Genomic DNA, 23,850 nt, shown 5'->3' on the forward strand with positions numbered 1-23,850 from the left:
ACGAACGTTCGTCCAGTGTACTTCGGCTGTTACACACGTTTCCCATCACAGCCGTGTGCTGACCGCAAACTCCTGTTAACGGAAGCTCTCCGCCGGCACTGTGGAGTCCCACGCAGCGCGGGCTTTGACCATGCGCAAGAGCTCGATCCCGTTGGCCCCGGGCAAGCGCGCGCCCTGGCGCCTCCTCCCTCCCGCTTGACAACGGGAAGTCTGCGAACGTTAGGGCGCGTGCGCAGACGGGGCCGGGGCGGCGGGAGAGGGGGTGGGGGTGGGGGGGGGGACGCCTGCAGAGCGCATGGGCAGAGCCACCGTACGTCCGTTTGTCTGGATCGGAGGGGAGAGAGTGGGCGCCATCTTCTTCTGGGTTCGCTGAGGGCTCTCCCGGCTCTGGGGAGGCTGCTGCGGACGAGGAGTGCTCCCCGCCCCCAGCCTTGGGGTTCCGACTCGGCGGCAGCGGTGTGTGTTTGATCGCCCTAGTGCGAAGCAGTTACCGCAGGGGCGTCGGGCGTGGGGAGGGCTTGGCGGCCGGGACCGAAGCACAGGGAAAGGCGGGGCCGCGCCAGCAGCGAGCTTAGCTTCTGCCGTCAGGGCACCCTCTTTTCCCCTGCTAAACGCACCCAACTTCCCCGGCAGCCTCCATGTGGTGTTGTGCGTGCCCTTGTCAGTCGGCTTGAGAGAGTGGAGATCTGGAAGGATTCCATAGGTACTTGTTTTTCTTTGCTATGTCATCGTAGTCAGTGGTGGCAGGAAAAGCGCTTGGAGGCCTTGCTAGTTTTAGGCTTGAAGGGAGCCCAAGCGTTTAGATGTAGGGACAGCTCACCCTTGGGCGAGTCGGGGTGGAATGTTTGCCTTTGAGCCGATGTAACGGAAAGGCACGGAGGTTGGGTGGTCCAGGTTGATTTGAAGGCTGATTTGGCTGAAGGTCTGGCAAGAGCATCGGATCCCACGTAGGAACTTTGGCCTGGAGCAAAAGAAGGAAGCTCTGACCCCTGGGAGTCTGGACAAAGGCTTTTTGAGCTATAGAAGCAATGCCTTCGGATGATCCCCATTTGAGGAGGATGGATGTTAATGGGAATTCCTGTGCCGTGTGGATTCGCCTTCATTTCCAGTTTCTACTGGGGACTTGGCTCTGTGTCGTCATGCCTTTGGCTTTTGATTTTAATCATCTACGTTATAAAAGGATAAAGAGGCAAATCGTCATAAAGAATCCTTACGGAGTGGGGTAGATTATTTTCTGCAGGGTTCACTCTTGCATTTTAAATGCACTTCATCATAACTTTAGGTTTTAAGAAGTAGCAGTTATCTCTCTCTCACTATGTCTGGCAAATGACTTGCTATTCTCTAGTTAAGATAAATGGATCGGAGATAATACCATTTCAAGTTAGCTTTCCTCCCTTTTCCCTCTAAGGCTTGATTAGAAAATAAGCATTTCATGGGGTTTTTGTGATAATGATTAAGTGGGATGAGTCCTTGGATAAAATCAGCTAAGTTATTTAAAATGAGCTTGAAAATTTCAGCCACTTACCCGTAAATGAGCTTTTAAGGATTCAGTTCCTTTTTTTTTTTTTTTTAATAAGTTAGAAGTTCTAATAGCTCAGTCTTTAAATCAACACAGCTATAAAGATGGTTTTATTGCATTCGTAAGAAATATTTTAAGTGTAGAGTAGGGTTTTTTGCTTTTTGTGTAGCGTTCTTAGAATTTCTGGGGTATTTGCTTAGGCAAATCACGTGGAAACCACAGGAAAGTTGCTCATTTTGATATCTGGTTTCTTACAGGTGATCTCCTAAGTGTATTTCTGTAGAGGGATAAATAGTACATTACCCTTCTATTCCAAGGGCAAAAAAGTTTAAGCAATAGTTATGTTTCTCTGTGGCAAATTAGAAGAAAATTTTTTTTATATTCTTGAATTGGAATTCATGAATTTGTACTCATGAAACTACTTAGTTAAAATATTGTTTTCAAATTAGGATAAATTATAAGACTTCTTAAAATTTGATGGTAATTATTTTGTGAAATGTTCTCGACTATTTTTGTAGATATGTTTCACATTTTTAAAAGTTTAGCAGGGATAAAATGTTTTACACTACTTTCTAAAAGTAACAGGAGCTAAGTCATTTTGCATAGGAAAGAGTCTTGGAATATTAATGTGAACATCCAGAAGCCATTTGTAGTTTTTATTAAAATGTTGGTGTGGGTTTGTTGAAGAAGTTAAGCTTATACTCATTTTTGGGGTGGTTGGGGGGTACCAGGCAGATACTGTCTAATAGACTAAGTTTTAGAACTATTTTTTTTGTTCACAGTAATATTGAGTGGAAAGTACAAAGATTTTTTTTATATGTCCTATGTCCGCCCCACCATTTTCATGCATTAATATTATATAGTAAACCTCACTAATTGGAGAAGGTGATGGCACCCCACTCCAGTACTCTTGCCTGGAACATCCCATGGACAGAGGAGCCTGGTAGGCTGCAGTCCATGGGGTCGCTAGGAGTCAGACAGGACTGAGCGACTTCACTTTCACTTTTCACTTTCATGCATTGGAGAAGGAAATGGCAAACCACTCCAGTGTTCTTGCCTGAGAATCACAGGGACGGGGAGCCTGCTGGGCTGGTGTTTATGGGGTCACACAGAGTTGGACACGACTGAATCGACTTAGCAACAAACCTCACTAATACTTTTAATATCAATTTGGCATTGATAATTCAAATGCGTAAAAAATGCCAGTTAGTTTCTTGATATCATCCTTGTAGTTTGAAAAGTAGTCAGTGGACCTTTTTCAAAGGAAAATAGACCTTGCAGACCTCAAAGACCATGTTTTCAGACAGCACTTTGTGGATGAGTGTTATTTAAGTGAAAGTACTGAATTAAAACATTTGTTCATTAAAGACATAATTTATAATCATTAACAGGTCTTAAAAAACATATTTGGTAAGAATACTTAGTTTGGGTATCTCTGAAAGTATTTGATGTAAGGAATCTTGAGATTTTTCAATAGTTAATACTGATATCCCCAAATATTCCAAATTAATGTATTACTATGTTTCTACCTTTCTGTATAGTCATTTGGGTTTCCCCAGAAGGCAGGACAGTTATTCAAAATGGGGTAAACTTATTAGCGTAATAAAATTTGAGTTTAAGATACAGAGTAGCAATAGTTGAGTATAAGTAATTGAGATTTTAGATTTTAGGGATATTTTACTATTTGTCTTAGTGGAGTCAGGAAATTGGGTTCCATGTTTGGAAGTGTGAGGTGTTTATGTAGAACTTAAAATTGTGTCCAGATGGTAGCCATTGGTTTGGATTTATTGCTTTAAAAATGGTTTTCTTCATTTATTGTATCATTTATTAATTTGATTTGCTCTTATGATTTGAAAGATTTACAGGAGAGTTGGAAATGATGAATTAGATATTGGTTTTTTCAAGTGGAAGATAGGGTTTTGGGAATTTTTGGTGTTAAATTGTCATTTTTACTTGTAGAAAAGATTTTTAAAAATTGGTTGTAAAATTCACATACAGTCAAATGCACAGACCTTACTTAAGGATAGGTTCATTTAGCCTTGATAAATTTATACTCCCAGGTAACCAATAGTCCAATCAGAATATATAACATTTCTGTCACCTTTTTCTGGGGCCACTTTCAATTAAGGACCAGTTGTTAAGTTTTCAGGTTTTTTGTTTCTAAATAATTTGCAGAGGTCTCCTTGGAATTTCTACCTTTTTGCTAAAAGATGATTATTTTCCCCTTGGAACAAAGACAACCATTTTGTAATACTCTTAGCTATGCCTTTTTATATTGCTTCACTTTTAATAGGTAATTGTGAAGTGAATATCCTAATCTGGCGTTGTTTAAGGTCAATTACAGGGTCCAAGGATTAATTATATTTCATTTTCTTTCCACAGTTAAGTTGCTTTTACAGAATTAACAGGTCTGCAAGAAATAAAAAGGTAAGATATCCAGAGCTTAAGGCTTTTCACAGAGGCTTGACAAAAAAAAAAAGTAGAATAGTACACCTGGGTATGCATGGCTTCTGTACTTTATGTCTGGCCAGTAATGCACTAGTGGTAGGCAGTTTATTATCATGAGCAGAAATTATATACTGTCCATAGATGGCTTTTATAAGTATGTAAAATTTGTTGTGGTTGGTAAAATTCTTTAATCTACAAAGCTCTCTCTCATGTTTCACTAGCAGATATGTCTGAAAATAGTTTGGTCTTGTTGTGAAGTAGCACTTGGCAGATGTACAGAGATGTGACCTTTTTTTCTACTCAACACTGTATAGGATAGGTGATAGGAAATGTTTCTTCAAAGTAGCTGGTTTATTTGTATGTTTAGTTGGGAGAAAATTTATTCCATTTGTTTAAAGAATTAGATACAGTCAATATCGTTGTGAACGCATATCTTGTTTTCATTTATAAATGCTGAAGAAGGTAGGGACCAGTAATTATTAAGTTTAGTTTTGGATTAGGTACTTCAAAAATAAGACTTGCTATTATGTGTACCTTTCTGTCTGCAGGTCATTATTGCTGTGGTTTGCGCTCAGCATGGCTGTAGTCATCCGTTTACTGGGGCTTCCTTTTATTGCGGGGCCTGTGGATATCCGTCACTTCTTCACGGGATTGACTATTCCTGATGGAGGAGTGCATATAATTGGAGGGGAAATTGGGGAGGCTTTTATTATTTTTGCAACAGATGAAGATGCAAGACGTGCCGTAAGTCGTTCAGGAGGGTTTATCAAGGATTCATCTGTAGAGCTCTTTCTTAGTAGTAAAGCAGAAATGCAGAAGACTATAGAAATGAAAAGAACTGACCGCATGGGAAGAGAGAGACCAGGATCTGGGGCATCAGGGGTTGGCAGCTTATCTAATTTTGTTGAGGCTATTAAAGAAGAAGGAAGTAATTCTGGATATGGTTCTCCGATTAATCAAGATGCTGGGTTTCATACTAACGGTACAGGACATGGTGATTTAAGGCCAAGAAAGACACGGCCATTGACAGCTGAGAATCCTTACTTGTTTCTACGAGGCTTGCCGTACTTAGTAAATGAAGATGATGTACGTGTCTTTTTCTCTGGTTTATGTGTGGATGGAGTAATTTTTTTAAAGCATCATGATGGCCGAAATAATGGTGATGCCATAGTAAAATTTGCCTCATGTATTGATGCTTCAGGAGGTCTTAAATGTCATAGAAGTTTTATGGGTTCAAGATTTATTGAAGTAATGCAAGGCTCAGAAAAACAGTGGATTGATTTTGGAGGTAATTTAATTAAGGAAGGTGACATTTCTATGAGGACTGAAGAACATACACCACCAAGAGGAATTAATGATAGACATTTTCGGAAACGATCTCATTCAAAATCTCCCAGAAGAACATGTTCCCGTTCTCCTCTGGGATTTTATGTTCACTTAAAAAATCTGTCTGTAAGTATTAACAAAAGAGATTTAAGAAATTTTTTTAGAGATACTGATCTGACAAATGAACAGATTAGGTTTTTATATAAAGATGAAAGAAGAACAAGATATGCCTTTGTGATGTTCAAGACTCTGAAAGACTATAACACTGCTCTGGGTTTACATAAGACTGTTTTACAATATCGTCCAGTTTATATTGATCCAGTTTCTAGGGAACAGATGCTGAAGTTTATTGAATGTTATGAAAAGAAAAGACCAGCATCAACAGAGAAAGAGAGACTTGGACAGGTCTCACAAAAACACTCTCAAGAAGGCTACTCTGGCCAGAAATTGTGCATATATATAAGAAATTTCCCATTTGATGTTACAAAAGTTGAAGTGCAGAAGTTCTTTGCTGACTTTTCTCTTGCTGAGGATGACATTTGCTTGCTTTATGATGACAAAGGAGTTGGTCTAGGAGAAGCGTTGGTGAAATTCAAATCAGAAGAACAGGCCGTGAAAGCTGAACGTTTAAACCGACGGAGATTCTTGGGGACAGAGGTGTTGCTAAGGCTCATATCTGAGGCACAAATGCAGGAGTTTGGTGTAAATTTTTCTTCAATGTCTAGTGAAAGAATGCATGACCATTCACAGTCTTGTGATAGAGATGATCATTCCCATTCGTTTGACTCAAATGATCCACCAGTATACTCAGGTGGCCCTTCGGAAAACTTTAGGCATCAGCAAGAGGACTTGAGGCAACTGGACAATTTCAAGCATCCTCAGGGGGATTTCCGACCACCTGAAAGACGCCCTCCAGAAGACTTTAGGCATTCCCCAGAGGATTTCAGGCGGTCCCCGGAAAACTTCAGGCGCCTTGAGGAGGAACACTTCAGGCGGCCTCCTGAGGAGGACTTCAGGCGCTCTCGGGAGGAGGATTTCCGGTACCCAAGGGAGGAGGACTGGAGGCGGCCACCTGAGGAGGATTTCAGGCGACCTCCCAAGGAAGACTTCAGGAGACCCCAGGAGGAGGACTGGAGGCACCCCCCAGAGGGAGACTTAAGGAGGCCACCTGAGGAGGATTGGAGGCGGCCTCCTGAGGAAGACTTCAGGCGGCTTCCCCCAGGGGAATGGAGGCGACAACCTGAGGAAGACTTTAGGCGGCCCCCGGAGGAGGATTTCAGGCGCCCTCCTGAGGAGGACTTCTGGCGACCCCACCAGGAGGACTTCAGGCGGTCTCCTGAGGAGGATTTCCGAGGTTCTCCCGAGGACTTCAGACGGCCACCCCCGGAACACTTCCGGCGGCCGCCCCCAGAGCACTTCCGACGGCCGCCCCCAGATCACTTCCGTCGGCTGCCCCCGGAGCACTTCCGGCGACCACCTCAGGAGCATTTCCGGCGGCCACCGCAGGAGCACTTCAGGCGGCCATCCCAGGAGCATTTTAGACGACCGCCTCAGGAACTTTTCAGGCGGCCACCTCAGGAACACTTCAGGCGCCCCCGAGAGGAAGATTTTAGGCACCCACAGGATGAAGATTTCAGGGGCCCTCCGGATGAAGACTTTAGGCACCCTTCTGAAGAAGACTTCAGGAGTTCTCAGGAGGAAGATTTTAGAAGCCCTTCTGATGAGGACTTCAGGCGGCTCCCGGAGGAAGACCTCAGGGAAGCTCCAGAGGAGGACTCCAGAGTTCCTGACAGATTTAGACTTCCTGGTGAGGAGTTTAGGAGCCCCCCTGGTTTTAGAAGTCATCGTCCTTTTGTGAATTTTGGTCGCCCAGAAGGTGGCAAATTTGATTTTGGAAAGCGTAATATGGGAAGTTTTCCTGAGGGGAGATTTATGCCTGATCCGAAATTAAATTGTAATTCAGGTAGAGTAACACCTATTAAGATAATGAATCTTCCATTTAAAGCTAATGTTAATGAGATTTTAGATTTCTTCCATGGTTATAGAATCATACCTGATTCAGTTTCAATACAGTATAATGAGCAAGGATTACCCACAGGGGAAGCCATTGTTGCCATGATAAACTACAATGAAGCTATGGCTGCTATTAAAGACCTGAATGATAGACCAGTTGGCCCCCGCAAGGTTAAGTTAATTTTGCTCTAGAGAGCATTTCTAAATTGATAATTATCTCCCCACAGTATTGATGCAGTAAAATGCATTTTTAAGTGTTTATTTTTAATTATCTAGTGAAACATTTTAATTTTGATCTGTGAACAGAAGAAATGTAAATAGTAGAATGTGAATCTGGTTTTCTTTTGCTTGCAAATTGCCATTCACTTTTTCTAACTTAAAAATATATATGCTTTTTTTTTTTGATGGGGGTGGGGTGGGGTGGGTTGGGGGGAGAACTAATTCCCTGAGTGCAGTAATTTTTGTTGATGTCATGGGTAAATGTCAAGACTTGTATAAAATAGAAAACTGTGTTTGGGGAAGATAAGTTTTATGTTTACTTTTGTTTCCATTCTGTAGTCTACATTTCTACTCCAATTGTATAAGGAAATGGTCAGTGACTGATTGTTCAGGGTTAGCATTTTTATTGCTAACTGCCTGCAGAATTAATGCCCTCTTCTTTGTCTGAGATATTACTGTGTTAAGCCTCCCCTTAATCATAAGTAGCTCAAAATTGACAGACTGTGAACTTGAAGTTTACTTATGTAAAAGGCTTAGGAAATTAACTTTCAAAGTTTTTATAAAAATAAAAAAATTGCAACTGAATAGATGAACTAATTAACTTGTATTTGTATATATAGAAAAAACAATTATAGCTTCTTTTGTGAAGGTTTTCAACAGCTATATTAAATAATATGACAGGAGGGACCAGACATTCTATAATAGTATATGAGTTCTTTGTGTAGTTCTGTGGTTTATTCCAACATCTCATCAACCAAACTGATAAGATTTACTCAATACTTAAAAGACAAAAAAGTAATTATAGGTACAAGGGGACCTTCAGGTTCTTGTTGGGAAGAATCTGATAAATGGACATAGTTTGTGTTTATAGGAAGAATTTACTTATTTATATAACTTGTGGTTGTTTATTCATAATTTCAAAACTTTTTTATCTGGAGATTCAATGACTATAACAAGAATTCTGTGAGATTAAATTTTTACTTCTTTGATATTTGACACTGTAGAGATTTTGCAAATACTGGATTTGATTTTTCATACCATAATAATAATGCTAACATTGGGTACTTTGTATACGCTAGGCAGTTTAAGTGCTTTACATGCATAGTGTCATCTTAATATGCCTTAAGAGGCTTACAAGTATTTATTTCACAAATGAGATAAATTCGGAGTTTAAGTAACTTGCCTAAAGTCATAGTTAAAAATCATGAAGCCAATTTCAACCCTGACAGACTTACTCACTCCAGTTCATGCTCTTAATACTTTGGCCTACCAACTTTGTTAAATGGTAGTTTTTAATTTTAGTAAGACCATGCTGGGCTTTCTTGGTGGCTCAGTGGTAAAGAACCCGCCTGCCAGTGCAGGAGACATGGGTTCAATCCATGGGTCCAGAAGGAAATGGCAACCTACTCCAGGATTCTTGCCTGGGAAATGCCACAGACAGAGGAACCTGGCAGGCTATGTCCATGGGGTCACAAAAGAGTCTGACACGACTTGGCGACTAAAGAAGACCATGCTAAAAATATAATTCAAGAGTAAAGGATATTTTTTTACCTCCATTGTTGCTTTAAAAATAGCATTAAAAAAAAGATAAAATTAATATGCCCAAACATTGTGAATAAAAGACAAAGTAACTAGAAGTTACTATATATCCAGGGATTCTTTATGAGACAGACAATATATATTGGCTTCTAATTTAAAATTGTTCATTTTATCAAACATGATTTGATTTTGATTGGTCTTTTATAATTTACATAAAACAGTTGATTTCCCTCAATTTTGTGATAGATACTTCCCCACACTGAGCAAATAATAAAATCTGAATTTATATACAGTACTTTGGAGGGTATTGTAGAATACTTTTTAGTATTTAGCCATTTAGTACCGCAATACTCATCTTTAGTGATTTAAAGAAGTCTAAGAAAAACCAACTGAAGTTTCTGTGTTTTTAATTATGTTGAACATCCTACTTGGCAGTAAAATGAATTAACTGGTAAATTTGGTTCAAAAAAGCACATCACTATGGCACTTGAAACTAGTAAGCTCACAAGCTAGGAAAATGACAATAGGAAGAAAAGATTTTTTAAGTGCTCAGATTGTATGGTTGATTTGATCAATCTTACTGAAGTGTATTGCAAGACCTAAAAATGCTTCTCAAATACATATAAATAAATGAAAGCTGTGATGAAACTTAAGGTGAAGTATAACTTAATATGGAACTGCTTCTCAGTCTAGGCTAGGGTGGAATGGTGGTGATAATTAAAAGGCTAACAATAATAATAAGCACAGGCTTTGTATTTTGATTGTAAAATTACTGGATTGATAAGAATTCTACTCCATGATCTTCAGTTTAGTATATTTTTTAACTTTAAGTTTGCCACACAAAACTGGCTTCTACTGCTTGGGAGCCATTTCTCCACATCTGTTCACAACTTTGCCTTCAGCAACATGTTGGTAACTTAAATGGGCCATGGTAGGAGTATTTACACCATGGAAACTGGTAAGTGCAGAATATTAGGGTGTTTTCCACCGCAGTGAGCCAGTTTACCAACACACCACCAATTTCAAACACATAAAAGAGAACAGTGCACTACATCCTCATAAACCCATTGCCCAGCTTCAATAATTATCTCATAGCCAGTTGTGTTTCCTCTCCTAGATTTATTAGGTATTATAGTGGCATATTGGTTATCAAGTTTAATACCCAGTGGCATTTTAATTATCTTAAAGCCAAACATTTTTGATTTGAGGCATCTGAAAAATATAGATCATGCCTAGAAAGTAAGCTTAATCTCATAACCAAGAGATAGTAAGACTCCTTAGGAGTGCACACTTACACACTTACTGACAATACTGTCATGAGCATTGGCTCTTGGTCCATATATCACCTATTAAGCAGTGACCCTATCACCTCCATCTCTGCATAAATGTTAGCTAATATTTAGTGAACTGTAATAGGTACTACATGATCTTTATATATGAATTAACTATATAGTTCCAGTAACCCTAATATATCTATTTTGGAGACAAATGGAAGCCTATAACCAACTAACTAGTCAGACTGGTTGCCTGTCTTTTTATAAAGAAGCTAAAAAGAGGTTTTTATATTTTAAAATATGGTTACCTAAGTATCTATGTAATAGCCTTGATTCTGTCCCAGCTCACAAATTGTAGAAATAGTTACTTTATAACCCTTTTAAGACTTTCCCTTGTGGCTTTAGTGGTAAAGAACCCCCCTGTGAATGAACCTGTGAATGGAGGAGATATGGGTTTGATCCCTGGGCCACGCAGATTCCTTGGAGAAGGAAATGGCAATCCGTTCCAGTATTCTTGCCTGGGAAATCCCATGGACAGAGAGTCCTGGTGGGCTACAGTCCATGAGTCACAAACACTGGACACAACATAGCGACTAAACAGCAACGCTTTCAGGTTGGCCAACCTATTGCTGGCCTAAAAATTAATTATACAGTTAAAGTATTACATGTAATAGTCCTTTTGTTCTTAGAATATTTTTTTTAATAGAGCATACATTTTATATCATAATTTGATTGCTTTAAATATCAGACACTATTTTAATTTTACAAATAGGGCAACTGATGCTCAAGTGAGTTGCGATCATAATCTGCAAGAGAAATACTACAACCTTGTTTTTTTGCCTAGTTACAATACCAAGATTAAATACAGAAAATGCAATGACATCCTCAGTTTTTTATGAATGTAAATTATTTGTGCATGCTGTGTGCTAAGTCACTTTAGTTGTGTCCGACTCTGTGATGCTGTGGACTGTAGCCCTTCAGGCTTCTCTGTCCATGGGGTTCTCCAGGCAGGAATACTGGAGTGGGTTGCCATTCCCTTCTCCAGGACATCTTCCCAACTCAGGGATCAAACCAACCTCTCTTAGATCTCCTGCATTGGCAGGTGGGTTCTTTACCACTAGTACCACCTGGGATATTTATTTACAGTTTTAAAATGTTTTGAGTATTTTATTAAGTAACTATATCACTTAGGGCTATTTTCAGGAAGCAATGCTTTGTTAAGAACAGACCATGAATAACAAAAGTCAGAAAAGCATTCTAGAAAAGTATTTTCTGTTATGAACAACTGCTTTTTGTGGTAATCCCAGATAATATCAATTTCCTGATTTTTATATGCCAGACTTGGATCTATGAAATAATGAGAAGTACAATTCTCCATCCAAAGAAATAAAAGCATCAGATATACTGAAAGGCTCTGATTAAATTGTTTTCTATTTTCAGGAAAGAGAGTGACTGTGTACTCTTACTGATTATATGGTAGGCTGATAAAATATATAATTTTTTACCGATTTATGATTGGCTATATTCTTTAAGGGAAACATTCCACCAAATTCTAGCTTTCCAAAGGTTGTGGTGCCATATATAGTGGTTTACTTTGACAGTGGTTTTGTTTTAAAACCAGAATTAAGCTGAATGTAGCTTTTTAAAGCTAAAATTTATGCTTATGTATAGTTGTAAAACACTGATAGTGCCCTATTATTTGAGAGTGACTGTAATACTCTTGTTGAAGAGTAAATTTATATACTGAATAATGAAACTTTAGGTTATAGTAAAAGTGAAAAAGAAAGGAAAAAGAACACTTGTCTTTTTGATGAAAGCTTTATGGAATAAAATTTGTATTTAATCAGAATGACTACCTAGGACCCTTTTCTGATGTTGAAAGCATGGCGTCTTAATCTAAAGGAAGTGGAATCGTTAAATCTCTTTTTGTGATTTAACTAGGTTAGTGTATGTGAAATACTTCCAAAATACATTGTTTTTTAAAAACAATGGAACCTATAAAAAAGATAGTATGATGCTAGATAGAAATGTTGAAATGACTGATGTTTTTTAAAACTTCCATTTTTGGTTGGCATAAATTTCCTTTAATAATTTCTACATTTCCAATAGGATTTAATTTTGAGGTTTAACGTATCAAGCCAGTATTATGTTTTGCAATTTTAGTAATTCTGGATTCCAGGTCATTTAAGATGAAAATGGAAATGCAAAATTTACTTAAGTAATTTAATTTTCTTCTTCTGTAACATCTAAGTCTTCATCCTCTTCATCATCATCTTCTGTTTGGTGATCCTTTCTTAGTCGACAGGTCAATACCTGTTAAAAGTTAACATGTTTTAAAAATCACTGACTTAAAAATATTTTTACATGCCTGGTATCTTTTTTAATGCCCTGATAGATAAGAGTACATAGAACAAATATCAGAAAAATGTCCATAAATAATAATCTTTAGTAATGAAAATTCTAAATTATGAATTGTCCTTAAAGGTTTAAAAACAATCACAAAATTTTTTCATTCATGTTATTTTTTTGAAGAAAAGTGTGAAATTAGCTATTTGAACTCCAGTTGGATATCAGTACTTTGGTAACATACTTCCAGAGAAAAGTACATTATAAATATTAAAAACATTTTAAGTTAAATAATTCTTAGGTCACAAAAACATGAGAGTCCTCAAAGGGATGGCAGAACACAAGGATATTTCAACTAGGCAAAAATATTAAACTTTGAACCTAGTGTGATTTAAAATTAATGAGATGAGAATCTGAATTCATGACATGGCTTTCATTTCTGATTGTTGCCACTTGGGTCATCCTGCTTCGCACTTTTCAGAGGGTGACTATGCCTCCCAGGGGACATCTGCAGTGTCTGGAGACACCTGATTGTCACGACTGGGGGAGGGTAAGGGCATTACTGAACTGTGGGTAGAGGCTGGGAATGCTGCTCAGCATCTGTACAATGCACAGGACAAGATCCCTCACCGCGCCCCGGTCCCCTCAGCCCCAAATCATCTGGCTCAAAGTTAACAGTGCTGAGGTTGAGAAACCTTGGCATTATGTAGTCTAAAGTGTTACACAGATATTGGCTAACCTAGGTGATACTGTTAGCTCTAAATAGTCAAAATTCTCTATGTACTATATACTATAGATTTATGGAATTTATGTGCAAGGCACTTAGTACTGGAATAATAAAAGTATAATTTGGTTAGGGGGAGAGAAGTGTAAGTTAAAAGCAGTAAATAAGTGCTTAGAAGATAAATGAAAACAACGTGCTGGGTCACATTACAACTGAATGCTCAATTTTAAATTCTGAAGACTAGATATGCAAAAGATCATAGCTTTCTAAATCAGAAGTTGGCAAGCTAAAGCCCAGTTTGTCTTGTTGCTATAAATAAAGTTTTATTACAACATGTTGATTTGTTAATGTATTATTTGTGGCTGCTCTTGGTTGGGGCAGAGACTATGTGGTCCACATAACCTGGTATTTTCTCTGTAGCCCCTGAGAAAAAAGGGCCTACTATCTATCCTACTCTAGATATCAGGTACCTCAGGTTTTCTGGATATAGAAGAAAAGAGAAAATTGATGCTTTACCTAAGGATACATGCTTCTGGATCTATGATAACATTCAGGAAAGGTCCTTTTTAGGTATAATTTCCAGTAAGCCATGCTAGTGGGATTCAAATCCTAGGCAGCTTGATTTCACAATCTGTGATCTTCACATTATAGCACAGAACAAATGTAAATTAGCATTCTCCTGTCCCTTCTACCTCTGCTCCCAAATGTTCTGCTTCAGAGAGTCATATCTTTCAGATAATAAAAGAAATATCAATAATAGAGCAGAACCTAATGCAGTTTTACATCATTTTATATAGAAGAGGGGAAGAGCAGGTTATTCAAGATCCTATGATTTAAGGGAAACATTTTTAATACTGAACAATTCAAAAGGCAGTAGCTTACATTCCTTAAAATTACGGTTTCTAGCTCACCTGTCCTGTTCCAGATACACACTTAGCAGACAATGATCTTTGAAGAGGTGACTTCGAATTTGCTCTTACAATATCTAAACGGGATGAATAATCTTGCGGATACAGAGAATGTCGGAAAACCTGTTGCAATGATAAAACAATGTTATACATTAGATAACTAAACTGGAAATCTAGAAAGTCACATTCCCTTTAGTTCAGAATTTGTTTAAGCAACTCCCCTCCCCAATCCTGCCCTGGAGACATTATTTAATTTATTGTAAATTTAAAACAAATATTAAAAAAATATTTTACATTGAAAAGATGTAAGCTAGAAAATTCTACTGAACCACGTAAAATGATGGGTCCTGAAACAGTCACTTAAGAGCTCTTACTTGTGAAACGTGAAAAGTTCCTGCCTTCAAAGAGCATGCAAGCCAGTGAGACAGTAAGTCACACCTTTGATTCTTTCTGTTCTGCCTATCCTCAACTCAACAGTTTAAATTCACTACAGTGCTGTCCCAGTATATCACAGAAGAGTCAATGGAGCCATTCTATGAAATTCCAATCTCAGTAGCATCTGGAATGCCATTGCTTGTCAGTTCTTTTTCCTGAAAGTAGTAGGTCCAACTATTACTGCACTCTTAAGCTTCCTTATCTTTTATACCACTTTGTAACGTAAAACAGGCAAGTCTATCAAATGTGAATTTCTTCATATTCCCTCATTTTCCCCTCAACTCTTTATGCTATCATTTTGCTTTTTTAAAGCAAGTGTGATTATGACTCTCCAACAGTGCATTTTCCTCTTAGCTAAAACTTCAAACCAACAAACAAAAGCTTGCTCTTTTTTCTGCTTTTTTTTAAACATTAAAGAAGTACAGCATATAAAAGCAATCAAGGGATGAAACTTAACAAAAGAGGTTAAGACTTGTGTTTTAGGGCAATTCAGGCATATTGATAATTAGGTTATTTAACAGTTTTACTGAAGACCCAATTATATTTTGGTGCTAGACGTGGACCCTGCCATCCTGGTATGATATCAAAAGTGGATGACTGAAGTCACTGGTATTTGGAAGAAATACATTTTTGTTAAAACAACGTTCTTTGGATTTTCTAACAAAGATAAAAGTGGGAAATGGAAGATAATATACCACCCTTGGGATAAAAGTCTAAACCAGTTAAATATTAATCTATTGCAAAAGAACGTATTTACAGGAGTATTTATTGGCAATACTGCATTTTCCAATATGTGGTCCAAGATCTTTTCTAGGAGTGAGTCTCAAGATCTGAATATGCTCTGAACTGAATGTACAGAGGTGATCTTTTGAAGGGGAATATGATAGTACTTTTAATGTGAAGAACAAATCAGTTAAGATGGTTTCTGATATAACTGGATGTAAAATACTAGCTGCTATCTGAATAAATCAGCAATTCTCATGTAGTAAGGACTACTACCTAAGAATAGGAAATTATTTCTCTGTCCCTCTCTGCATCTTTTCTCTACTTGTTTCCAAGAGACTTTGTATTTAAAGGGTCCTTCCTCTCCTTAGTAGCTGATGTAATTTTACTTTGGCTTATCCCACACAACTCTTCCCCAGACTGCTTTCCTCTCCTTTCCACAAGTTACGGTATCATAATGCATTATACCTCAGGACCTTTGTATAACTATCTGTACTCTGCCTGAAACTGTAGACAGGGATTCGACATATCCCTCAAACTATCCCTCAAACTTCTGATTAAGAGATCATTCTTTGATTCTCCAGATAGGATCCTCCATCACATACACTCATTTGCACAACAGTATGTTATCTCTCTTATTTTTTCCTTCATATTATGAAACATCTTTTTTTAATGCCTGAACTCCTTTTTTAAGTTTCTACTTTTTGACAACTTGGACCAACTCTATAGTGCTGAAGCCTCAGCACTCAGAACTGTCTGGCATATAACAGATGCTCAGTAAACAGTTGACGAATGTACATAAGTGTCTCCATTTTAGAGATAAGCAATGAAGTGTGAAGAAATTAACTTGCTCAGTAGTGCCCCATTGGAAAAAGTGGGGAAGTTGATACTCAAAAACACATCTAGACAACACTGAGATTTTGAGTGTTTATGGATCTCTCCTACAAGCTACCTAGCTAGCTGATGAAGAATAGTGTTAAGAGAAGTGGTAAAGGAAATGCTGTGACAAAAAAAGATACCTAGGACCTATGGAACGAGAAAGAAAATCTTTGGGTCCAGAGGGCTTGAGGAACTTGAAAGTGCATTAAGTCAAGGGTGTTACAAAGTGGAGAATGAAAATACTTGTAATGGGAACTTTAACCTTATAGGGAAAGTGGGGGATCAATTTTAAACCTGCCACTCAATGCAGTGTTTCTTACAGGAAATAGTTCATCTCACTCAACAAGAACCATGCTTCTGGCAGCATAGATAGGATAAAAACAGTGTCTGTAGTCAGACTACTATTTGGCTTCCAGCTATTTTACTAGCTATGGGATCCTCTGGAAAGTTCCTTAGCCTCAGTTTTTTCATCCGTAGAAACGACGACATAAGTACTTTTATTAAAATTCATGGTAGGATTAAAATAATACAGTGAAAATACACAGGTCAGTAGCTGGTTAAAGGAATCACTGTATAAACATTTGCTATTTTATAAATTACAGTTAAAAGCTTGATGATAATTTTTTTAAAAAATAGGATGTAAAAAGGAGTGAAAATTAAAGCTTTAGTAGGGAATAGAAACCATTCTATTAACAAATAGAAATATGATTGTGTATGCTTTACTGAGGTAAAAGTGAGATCAGATTTGGCATTGGAAAACATATACTAAAACATGTACTTCATTTTGGCCAAGCTGTATAGTCTGGTTTTACTGAATTCACGTTTCTTGAAACCAGTGGAGTAGTGGGAAGTGAAGCCTTGGGGGATCTCGATAGATAGAATTACTTAAAAAATAAATAGATCCTTGCAAATTATGGAATTAACTTATATAATTAAAAAATTTTGGCTGTATCTTGAGAATACATGGCTGTTCTCACTTCTACTGTAGAGATATATGGACAAAGTACATCTTGAATATTTAATAAGAGTTAATATTTGCATTTAACTATCAATACAAAGGAAGCCTGGAGAACCAGTATTGCCTGGAGAATCCCAAATATTGAAGCCTGGCAGGCTACAGTCCATGGGGTCACAAAGAGTTGGACACGGCTGAGTGAAACACACCCACCCCCTGCCTACACACACACAGCCACACACAGACACCACCTCCCCCCACCTATATACAGATCTACACATTTCATAGGTTACAGATTAAGTCTCACAAAACTAGTTAGAAGCCAGATTCTGCTCTCTGACTAGCTAAGTGGTCAAGGGCAAGTTGTTAAGGCCTCTACACCTGCTTCTTTAGTTGTAAATGAATGAATGCTCACAGCACTTGAGTTACAGGAGTGAGTGAGAAAATCCATGCAAAGCTTTCGGTGTTGTGCGTGGCATAAACACTCAGATTTTGGCTTAAATCAATAAAGAGTGTTTTTAACACACATAAGTGACTTACACCATTAGTCAAAACGATACCTTATTTCACATTATGGCTTTGTTTCTATGTTTTACTAGATATTAATTCTTCGAACTTAACTATGGTTAATTAGAAAAGTTAACTAGAAAGTCATAAAGGTTCAGCTATTTGGAACTGCATACAGTGACATCTAAACCACAAAGTGTAATTTAAGACATTTTTACTCACACTAAAATGGTTTCTTTTACATATTTCCATATCAATAGAAGAACTGAGCTTAGATAGACATAGTCCTACCTCTAAATCTTCTTCTTCATCAATCTTTTGTATATTTTGGTAGGCAGCAGTGTAGACCTCTAAAGCTTTGCCGTGAAATAACATTTCAATAGTGATGAATTCTGAAAATATAGTCTGAAAAAACAAGGGTTTGAATGTAAACAAATTGCTTCGTGAATTTAGTAGAGTTATTCTCTACTACAGTCTTGACATTTTATTAAATAGGGGTTTTTCAACAGGGAAAATGAAGTACAAACGATAATTGGAATAAAAATAGTTGCAAATATCTTTTGCAGCAAAACTTTAAAATTACACAAAATATTTAGTATCTTATTATTTACTTCCATTTTTAAGTATGTTCTTCTATTAGATACTTACGTTTAAAAAAGATGTTTGTCACTACATCACTAAATGTCACTATTAGCTAAAGAAGTTCAGTTCTGAACCTGTTTTTTTAGCAACTCCAACTGGTGTTTAAAAGAATGTTTTTAGGCAAGAATTCCATCCTAACATATTTATATGTTGCTTGTATTCTCCAGCCACAATTCCTACTCCCGAAAACAGCACGATACATTTGCATAGAGCTTTCCAGTTTACAAATATATGACATGCTCAGTATTGCTCATAGCTACAATGTTAAGACTTGGGTCTGATTCTTCAAGGCCATAGCTCCTGCTCATTGTACTGTGCTGTTTTCCCTGGACTCAATTATTTCCTTGGCAAATACACTGCAGGTAAACTCTTATCAGCAAGATGTTGACAACTTTTGGTTGGGAAGGCTATGAGAAAAGAGAATGAATGAGGATGTGCACACTGATCTAAGCAGGGGTGAGAGAACTGGTAGGCAGGGAAAGTATGTAAGCCAGATACGTTTTCAATAAAATAGGATCTCATCCTTCTATCATCTTGTCTCTTATCAAAATAAAAAAATTGGAGCATTAACGTGGAGAAGTGGACAGAATAAGAATAGGATAGAAAATACGCAAGCATTGTCCTTAAAGGGGCAGTACAGATGAAATGGGTTAGGCTCAAAAGCAATAGTCAAATACTCATTTCCTTCATTTCTGCTCTCCTGTCTTAACCACCCAGATAGGAGTGGTCCTGCACCTTGGAAGATAGCCATACAGCTGTCTTGTAGTATCATATTTAGAAATAATTTTCCGCAAATAAATACACCTTTCAGTGATCACATGTAATCTGCTAATCAGCAATGGGTCAGTATGGTAAGAGACGGGCATTCAAGGAGTTTCGTTTCTCCGCTTTTCAATTTTATTTTGTTTGACAAGAAGGCCATTTGGGTGGGTACTTCAATTTTATTGGTGGGGGGTGGGGAAGTTAATGGAATTCTCTACTCGTTGGCAAGTATTCTGTAAAGCAGGTAGTACAATAGTTAAAAATAGGGGCTCTGGATTAAGATAAACCTGATTTCAAATCAGGGGTTCCCAGATGGCGTTAGTGGTAAAGAACTCGCCTGCCAATGCAGGAGACATAAGAGATGCAGGTTCAATTCCTGGGTAGGGAAGATCCCATAGAGGAGGTCATGACAATCCAGTCCAGTATTCTTGCCCGAAGAATCCCATTGACAGGAACCTGGCGAGCTAGGTCCACGGGGAAGCAGAGTCGAACACGACTGAAGTGACTTAGCACGACTTCAAATCAAGACTGAAACAAATCAGCTGTGTAATATTAAGCACTTTATCTGTTCTTCTTCCTTAATTTCAAAATCATAGGTTTTGCCGTAAGGATTAAATGTAATCCAAGTAAAAGTATAGTATGGTTACTGGCTTAGAGTAAGTGCTCAGCACAAGTTAGCTAATTTTATTGCTAAACAAGTAAGCCAGATAAATGAGAAACTGTTCCTTATGTAACATTAAAACCTCCATCCTGGTTTAACTGGAAAGCAGAATATTTAACAAAAAAGTCATTAAAGGTCTTGTTAACAATTTTTGCAAATAAAGGTACAATGACAGCTCTCCAGAGTAAAGGCTATTCATTGAATGATTTCAGGAGAACTTTCTGTTCATTTGAAAATAATAAATTTAGACATAGCTGCTTCAGACCATATGTAAAATACAACTGCATAAGCTATTTAAATATTTAAAATACTAAAAAATCATACAAAGACTAGAAGAAATTACAGCAAATAGTTATATAAACTTGGGGATGAATACTTCTTTCTAAACATGACACCAAGGCAGAAAGAGAAGACTAATAGATCTGGCAGCAAAAATAAGACCATAAGGTGGCAAAAACATACCATAAACAACAAAATGGGAAAATATATTTCAACATATCTTCTCTTGAGTATAATGGGTTAATTTTCTCAGTCTGAAGAGTTTTAAAAAATTAACCAAAAATGCCAACACACTAAAAATATAAGCTAAGGTCAAGTGAGAGTAATTTAGTGTCATTAAATATATGAAAAAACACTCTTCCTCAACAGTACTAACTGCAGATTAAGATGATACTGATTTTTCACTATCAGATTAGGTACTATTAAAAATACTATTACTCAACATTGTTACACTGGGTGCTCGTGTAATGTTCTGCAGAATTGTAAATTAGTCAAAAGATTTGTGGACAGAAGTTATAAATAGCTATCCAAATTGAAAGTGTGTATGCTCTTTGAACAGAATGCTACTTCCGGTAATTTATCCCCCCAACCCCAAAACAATTGAACCAGCAAAAAGGCCGATGTTTAATGATGCAATGAGATCTATAATAGCAAAAATAATCTTAGATGTCCATCAACAGGTGATGGTTAAACATATGAATATATCCATATAGCTATACTATTCTCCATATAGTATAGCAAAATACTATATGGGAATATCAAAAAAGGACAATATGGATCTTTCTTAGCACAAACATATCCACGATATATTAAATTTTAAAAAGAGATGCTACATATAGTGTGGTCCCACTTAAATATAACTGTATAGGGGTAACAACATTGCCTTTTTCATAAGACACTGTGAGGAAGAAATGAGTTTATCCACATAAAATGCTTAGAATGTGTGGCATAGTTAATGTCTTAAGAAATATCTGTTGTTGTCATTCTCCTTAGTGTATTTCTTGTGTATGTTTCATAGAAAAAAGGTCTGGAAGGATATAAACCAAAATGATGATTATTTCTCAGTAGGGAATTATGTTTTCTTCCACAATTTTATGAAAATTTATGGTAATTTTATAAGAAAAATAAAGCTGATAAAAACTAAATCTTAAAGATGTTTCTTGTTCACATCAGCTACTTTACCAATACTGAACTGCTATCCCTATCTGTCCCTGGAATGACTCCTGATCAAGATCCTTTTCATAGGTCAGAAAATTCCCTTGACAACATATATAACTCATGACTTTTCCTATTACATGGGAAACAAATAGAACTCTGAGTTTTCTTCCACATTCTATACAACTAAGTTCATAGCAACTTCTCTCAGAAAGACAAACACTTTGCAAGGTTTGTATGAAGTCTTTTACTAAGAATTGTGCTACCTTACTAATTAACGCTGCTACTAAAATTCAGATGGACTTGTTGATAAACCCCACCTCATAATTAATACATTATGAGCAGTGTTCATTACTGTCAATCATTTCTACCCTCAGAGAGATTTAAGCACCCACAAGTTCTGCTTCCATCTGAAACAGTTGCCTGAAAACAGGTAACAATAAGAACATTCTTTAAAAAAAAGAATGTTCTGTGTCTGTTTCTCCCAAAATATGAGTGGCACCAATGATTTTTTCCAAGAATTTGTCTCATAAATAGAAGTGTTTGTCAGAGATGCTAACATCAACATAGCAGTACCTAAATACTGTTTTTATCAGAACTAAGAGTGTGGTAAAGTAGCCCTTTTTATCTGATTTTTAAGGCTTTTGGGTGTAGGATTTGTGCATCCTTATCATAAAACATCTCAAATGAGGCTTAACTTTGAAAAGGAACAATTTGACAGATAAGGAGGAAAGATACAAAGAACGGAGATTCATAATCCTAACAGACTGGACTGGATTTCTGGAACTCGTAATTCTGGGATTTTGATAGAGTTTGTATTAAAAGTGTACATTTTCACAGATGACATGATCTTATATATAGAAAATCCAAAGGAATATGCAAAAAACTATCAGAGTTAATAGAAGACTTCTACAGGGTTGTAACATATAAGGTTAGTAAACAAAAATCAATTAAAATTCTGTGTATTTGCAATGAACAACTGAAATGAAATTAAGTAAACAATTCCATTTATAGTAGCATCAATAATTATGAAATACTGAGGAAAAAGCTTAAAAAGCACAAAACATTCATTATTAAAATAAAGTCTTTAACTAAACGGAAAAACAGCCCATGTTCATGGATTAGAAGAGTTCATCTTAAGAAGGCAGTACTCCCTGAACTGATCCACAGAGTTGACGCAATCCCTATCAGAATTTGGTGGCTCAGACGGTATCTACTTGCAATGGAGGAGATCTGGGTTCAATCCTCTGGAGAAGGGAGTGGCTATGTACTCCAGTATTCCTGCCTAGAGAATCCCAGGGACAGGGGAGTCTGTCAGGCAACAGTCCATGGGGTCACAAAGAGCAGGACATGGCTGAGTGACCACGCATGCACATGCGCACGCTGTCAGAATCCCAGCTGACTTGTAGAAACTGCTAAGTTGATTCCCAAATTCATACCAAACTACAACAGATTCAGAATAATCGAAAGAATCTTAAAAAGGAACAAAATAGAGAATTTATACATCCTGAATTTAAAACTTACTACAAAGCACTGTTAAAACAGTATGGTACTGGAATAAGAAGAAGGAAATGGCAAACTACTCCAGTATTCTTGTCTGGGAAATCTCATGGACAGAGGAGCTTGGCAGGCTACAGGCCATGGGCTCCAAGAGTCAGATATGTTAGTGACTAAACCACCACCATACATAAATAAAAGAAAATGGAAGTTCAGAAACAAAACACATCAACTAACTTTCAACAAGAGTCCCAGGACTTAAAAAACAGTCTCTTCAATAAATCATGCTGGAACAACTGTGCTGACAGATGGAAAAGAATGGGGTTTAACTTTCAGTTCACGTGATAACATAAAAATTAACGGATCAAAGACTTAATAGTGAAAACTATGACAGTGTTAGAAGAAAACCAGGATAAATCTTTATAATCTCAGTTTTGGCAATGGATTCTTAGATAATGACACAGTCCACAGAATTCTCCAGGCCAGAATACTGGAGTGGGTAGCCTTTCCCTTCTCCAGGGGATCTTCCCAACCCAGGGATTGTTTGAACACAGGTCTCCCACATTGCAGGTGGATTCTTTACCAGCTGAGCCATCAAGGAAGCCCAAGAATACTGGAATGGGTAGCCTTTCCCTTCTCCAGGGGAACTTCCAGACCCAGGAATCGAACCACGGTCTCCTACATTACAGGCAGATTCTTTGCCAGCTGAGCTATTTGCTACTGCTACTGCTAAGTCGCTTCAGTCGTGTCGGACTCTGTGCAACCCCATAGACGGCAGCCCACCAGGCTCCCCAGTCCCTGGGATTCTCCACGCAAGAACACTGGAGTGGGTTGCCATTTCCTTCTCCAATGCATGAGTGAAAAGTGAAAGTGAAGTCGCTCAGTCGTGTCTGACTCCTAGCGACCCCATGGACTGCAGCCTACCAGGCTCCTCCATCCATGGGGTTTTCCAGGGAAGAGTACTGGAGTGGGGTGCCATTGCCTTCTCCGAGCTGAGCTATCAGGGCAGCCCAAAGATAAACCGGACTTCACCAAAATT

The 23,850-nt window shown here is 37.7% G+C and overlaps 2 protein-coding genes across 5 annotated transcripts in view; one reads left to right on the forward strand and one right to left on the reverse strand.

The window, feature by feature from the left end:
* The first annotated feature begins 287 nt into the window (after window positions 1-287).
* On the forward strand, window positions 288-8,110 carry RBM12B (RNA binding motif protein 12B). Of its 4 annotated transcripts, XM_027561564.1 has the most exons (4): window positions 302-456; window positions 634-703; window positions 3,902-3,946; window positions 4,516-8,110. In XM_027561564.1, the coding sequence occupies exon 4, from the start codon at window positions 4,544-4,546 to the stop codon at window positions 7,496-7,498; it is 2,955 nt and encodes a 984-aa protein (XP_027417365.1). In that variant the 5' UTR covers window positions 302-456; window positions 634-703; window positions 3,902-3,946; window positions 4,516-4,543; the 3' UTR covers window positions 7,499-8,110. The 4 variants fall into 4 exon arrangements, with proteins under 4 accessions (XP_027417361.1, XP_027417365.1, XP_027417362.1 ...); XM_027561560.1 differs by lacking the exon at window positions 634-703 and having other exon boundaries at window positions 288-456; XM_027561562.1 differs by lacking the exon at window positions 302-456 and having other exon boundaries at window positions 465-703.
* A 1,344-nt stretch (window positions 8,111-9,454) lies between these two features.
* FAM92A (family with sequence similarity 92 member A) overlaps window positions 9,455-23,850 on the reverse strand; it is a 28,541-nt gene continuing 14,145 nt past the window's right edge. The window contains exons 7-9 of the mRNA XM_027561565.1: window positions 18,107-18,220; window positions 14,320-14,439; window positions 9,455-12,651 (exon numbers count right to left, since the gene is read on the reverse strand). Of these exons, the coding sequence (XP_027417366.1) occupies window positions 12,562-12,651; window positions 14,320-14,439; window positions 18,107-18,220 (324 nt within the window). The 3' untranslated portion in view covers window positions 9,455-12,561. The remainder of the gene's footprint in view (window positions 12,652-14,319; window positions 14,440-18,106; window positions 18,221-23,850) is intronic.

The sequence above is a fragment of the Bos indicus x Bos taurus genome, chromosome 14 (assembly GCF_003369695.1).
Source record: "Bos indicus x Bos taurus breed Angus x Brahman F1 hybrid chromosome 14, Bos_hybrid_MaternalHap_v2.0, whole genome shotgun sequence".
Taxonomy (NCBI): Eukaryota; Metazoa; Chordata; class Mammalia; order Artiodactyla; family Bovidae; genus Bos; species Bos indicus x Bos taurus.

Coding starts and splice junctions, on each gene's coding strand:
- RBM12B (XM_027561560.1), top strand. CDS start 4,544: ATGGCTGTAGTCATCCGTTTACTGGGGCTTCCTTTTATTGCGGGGCCT.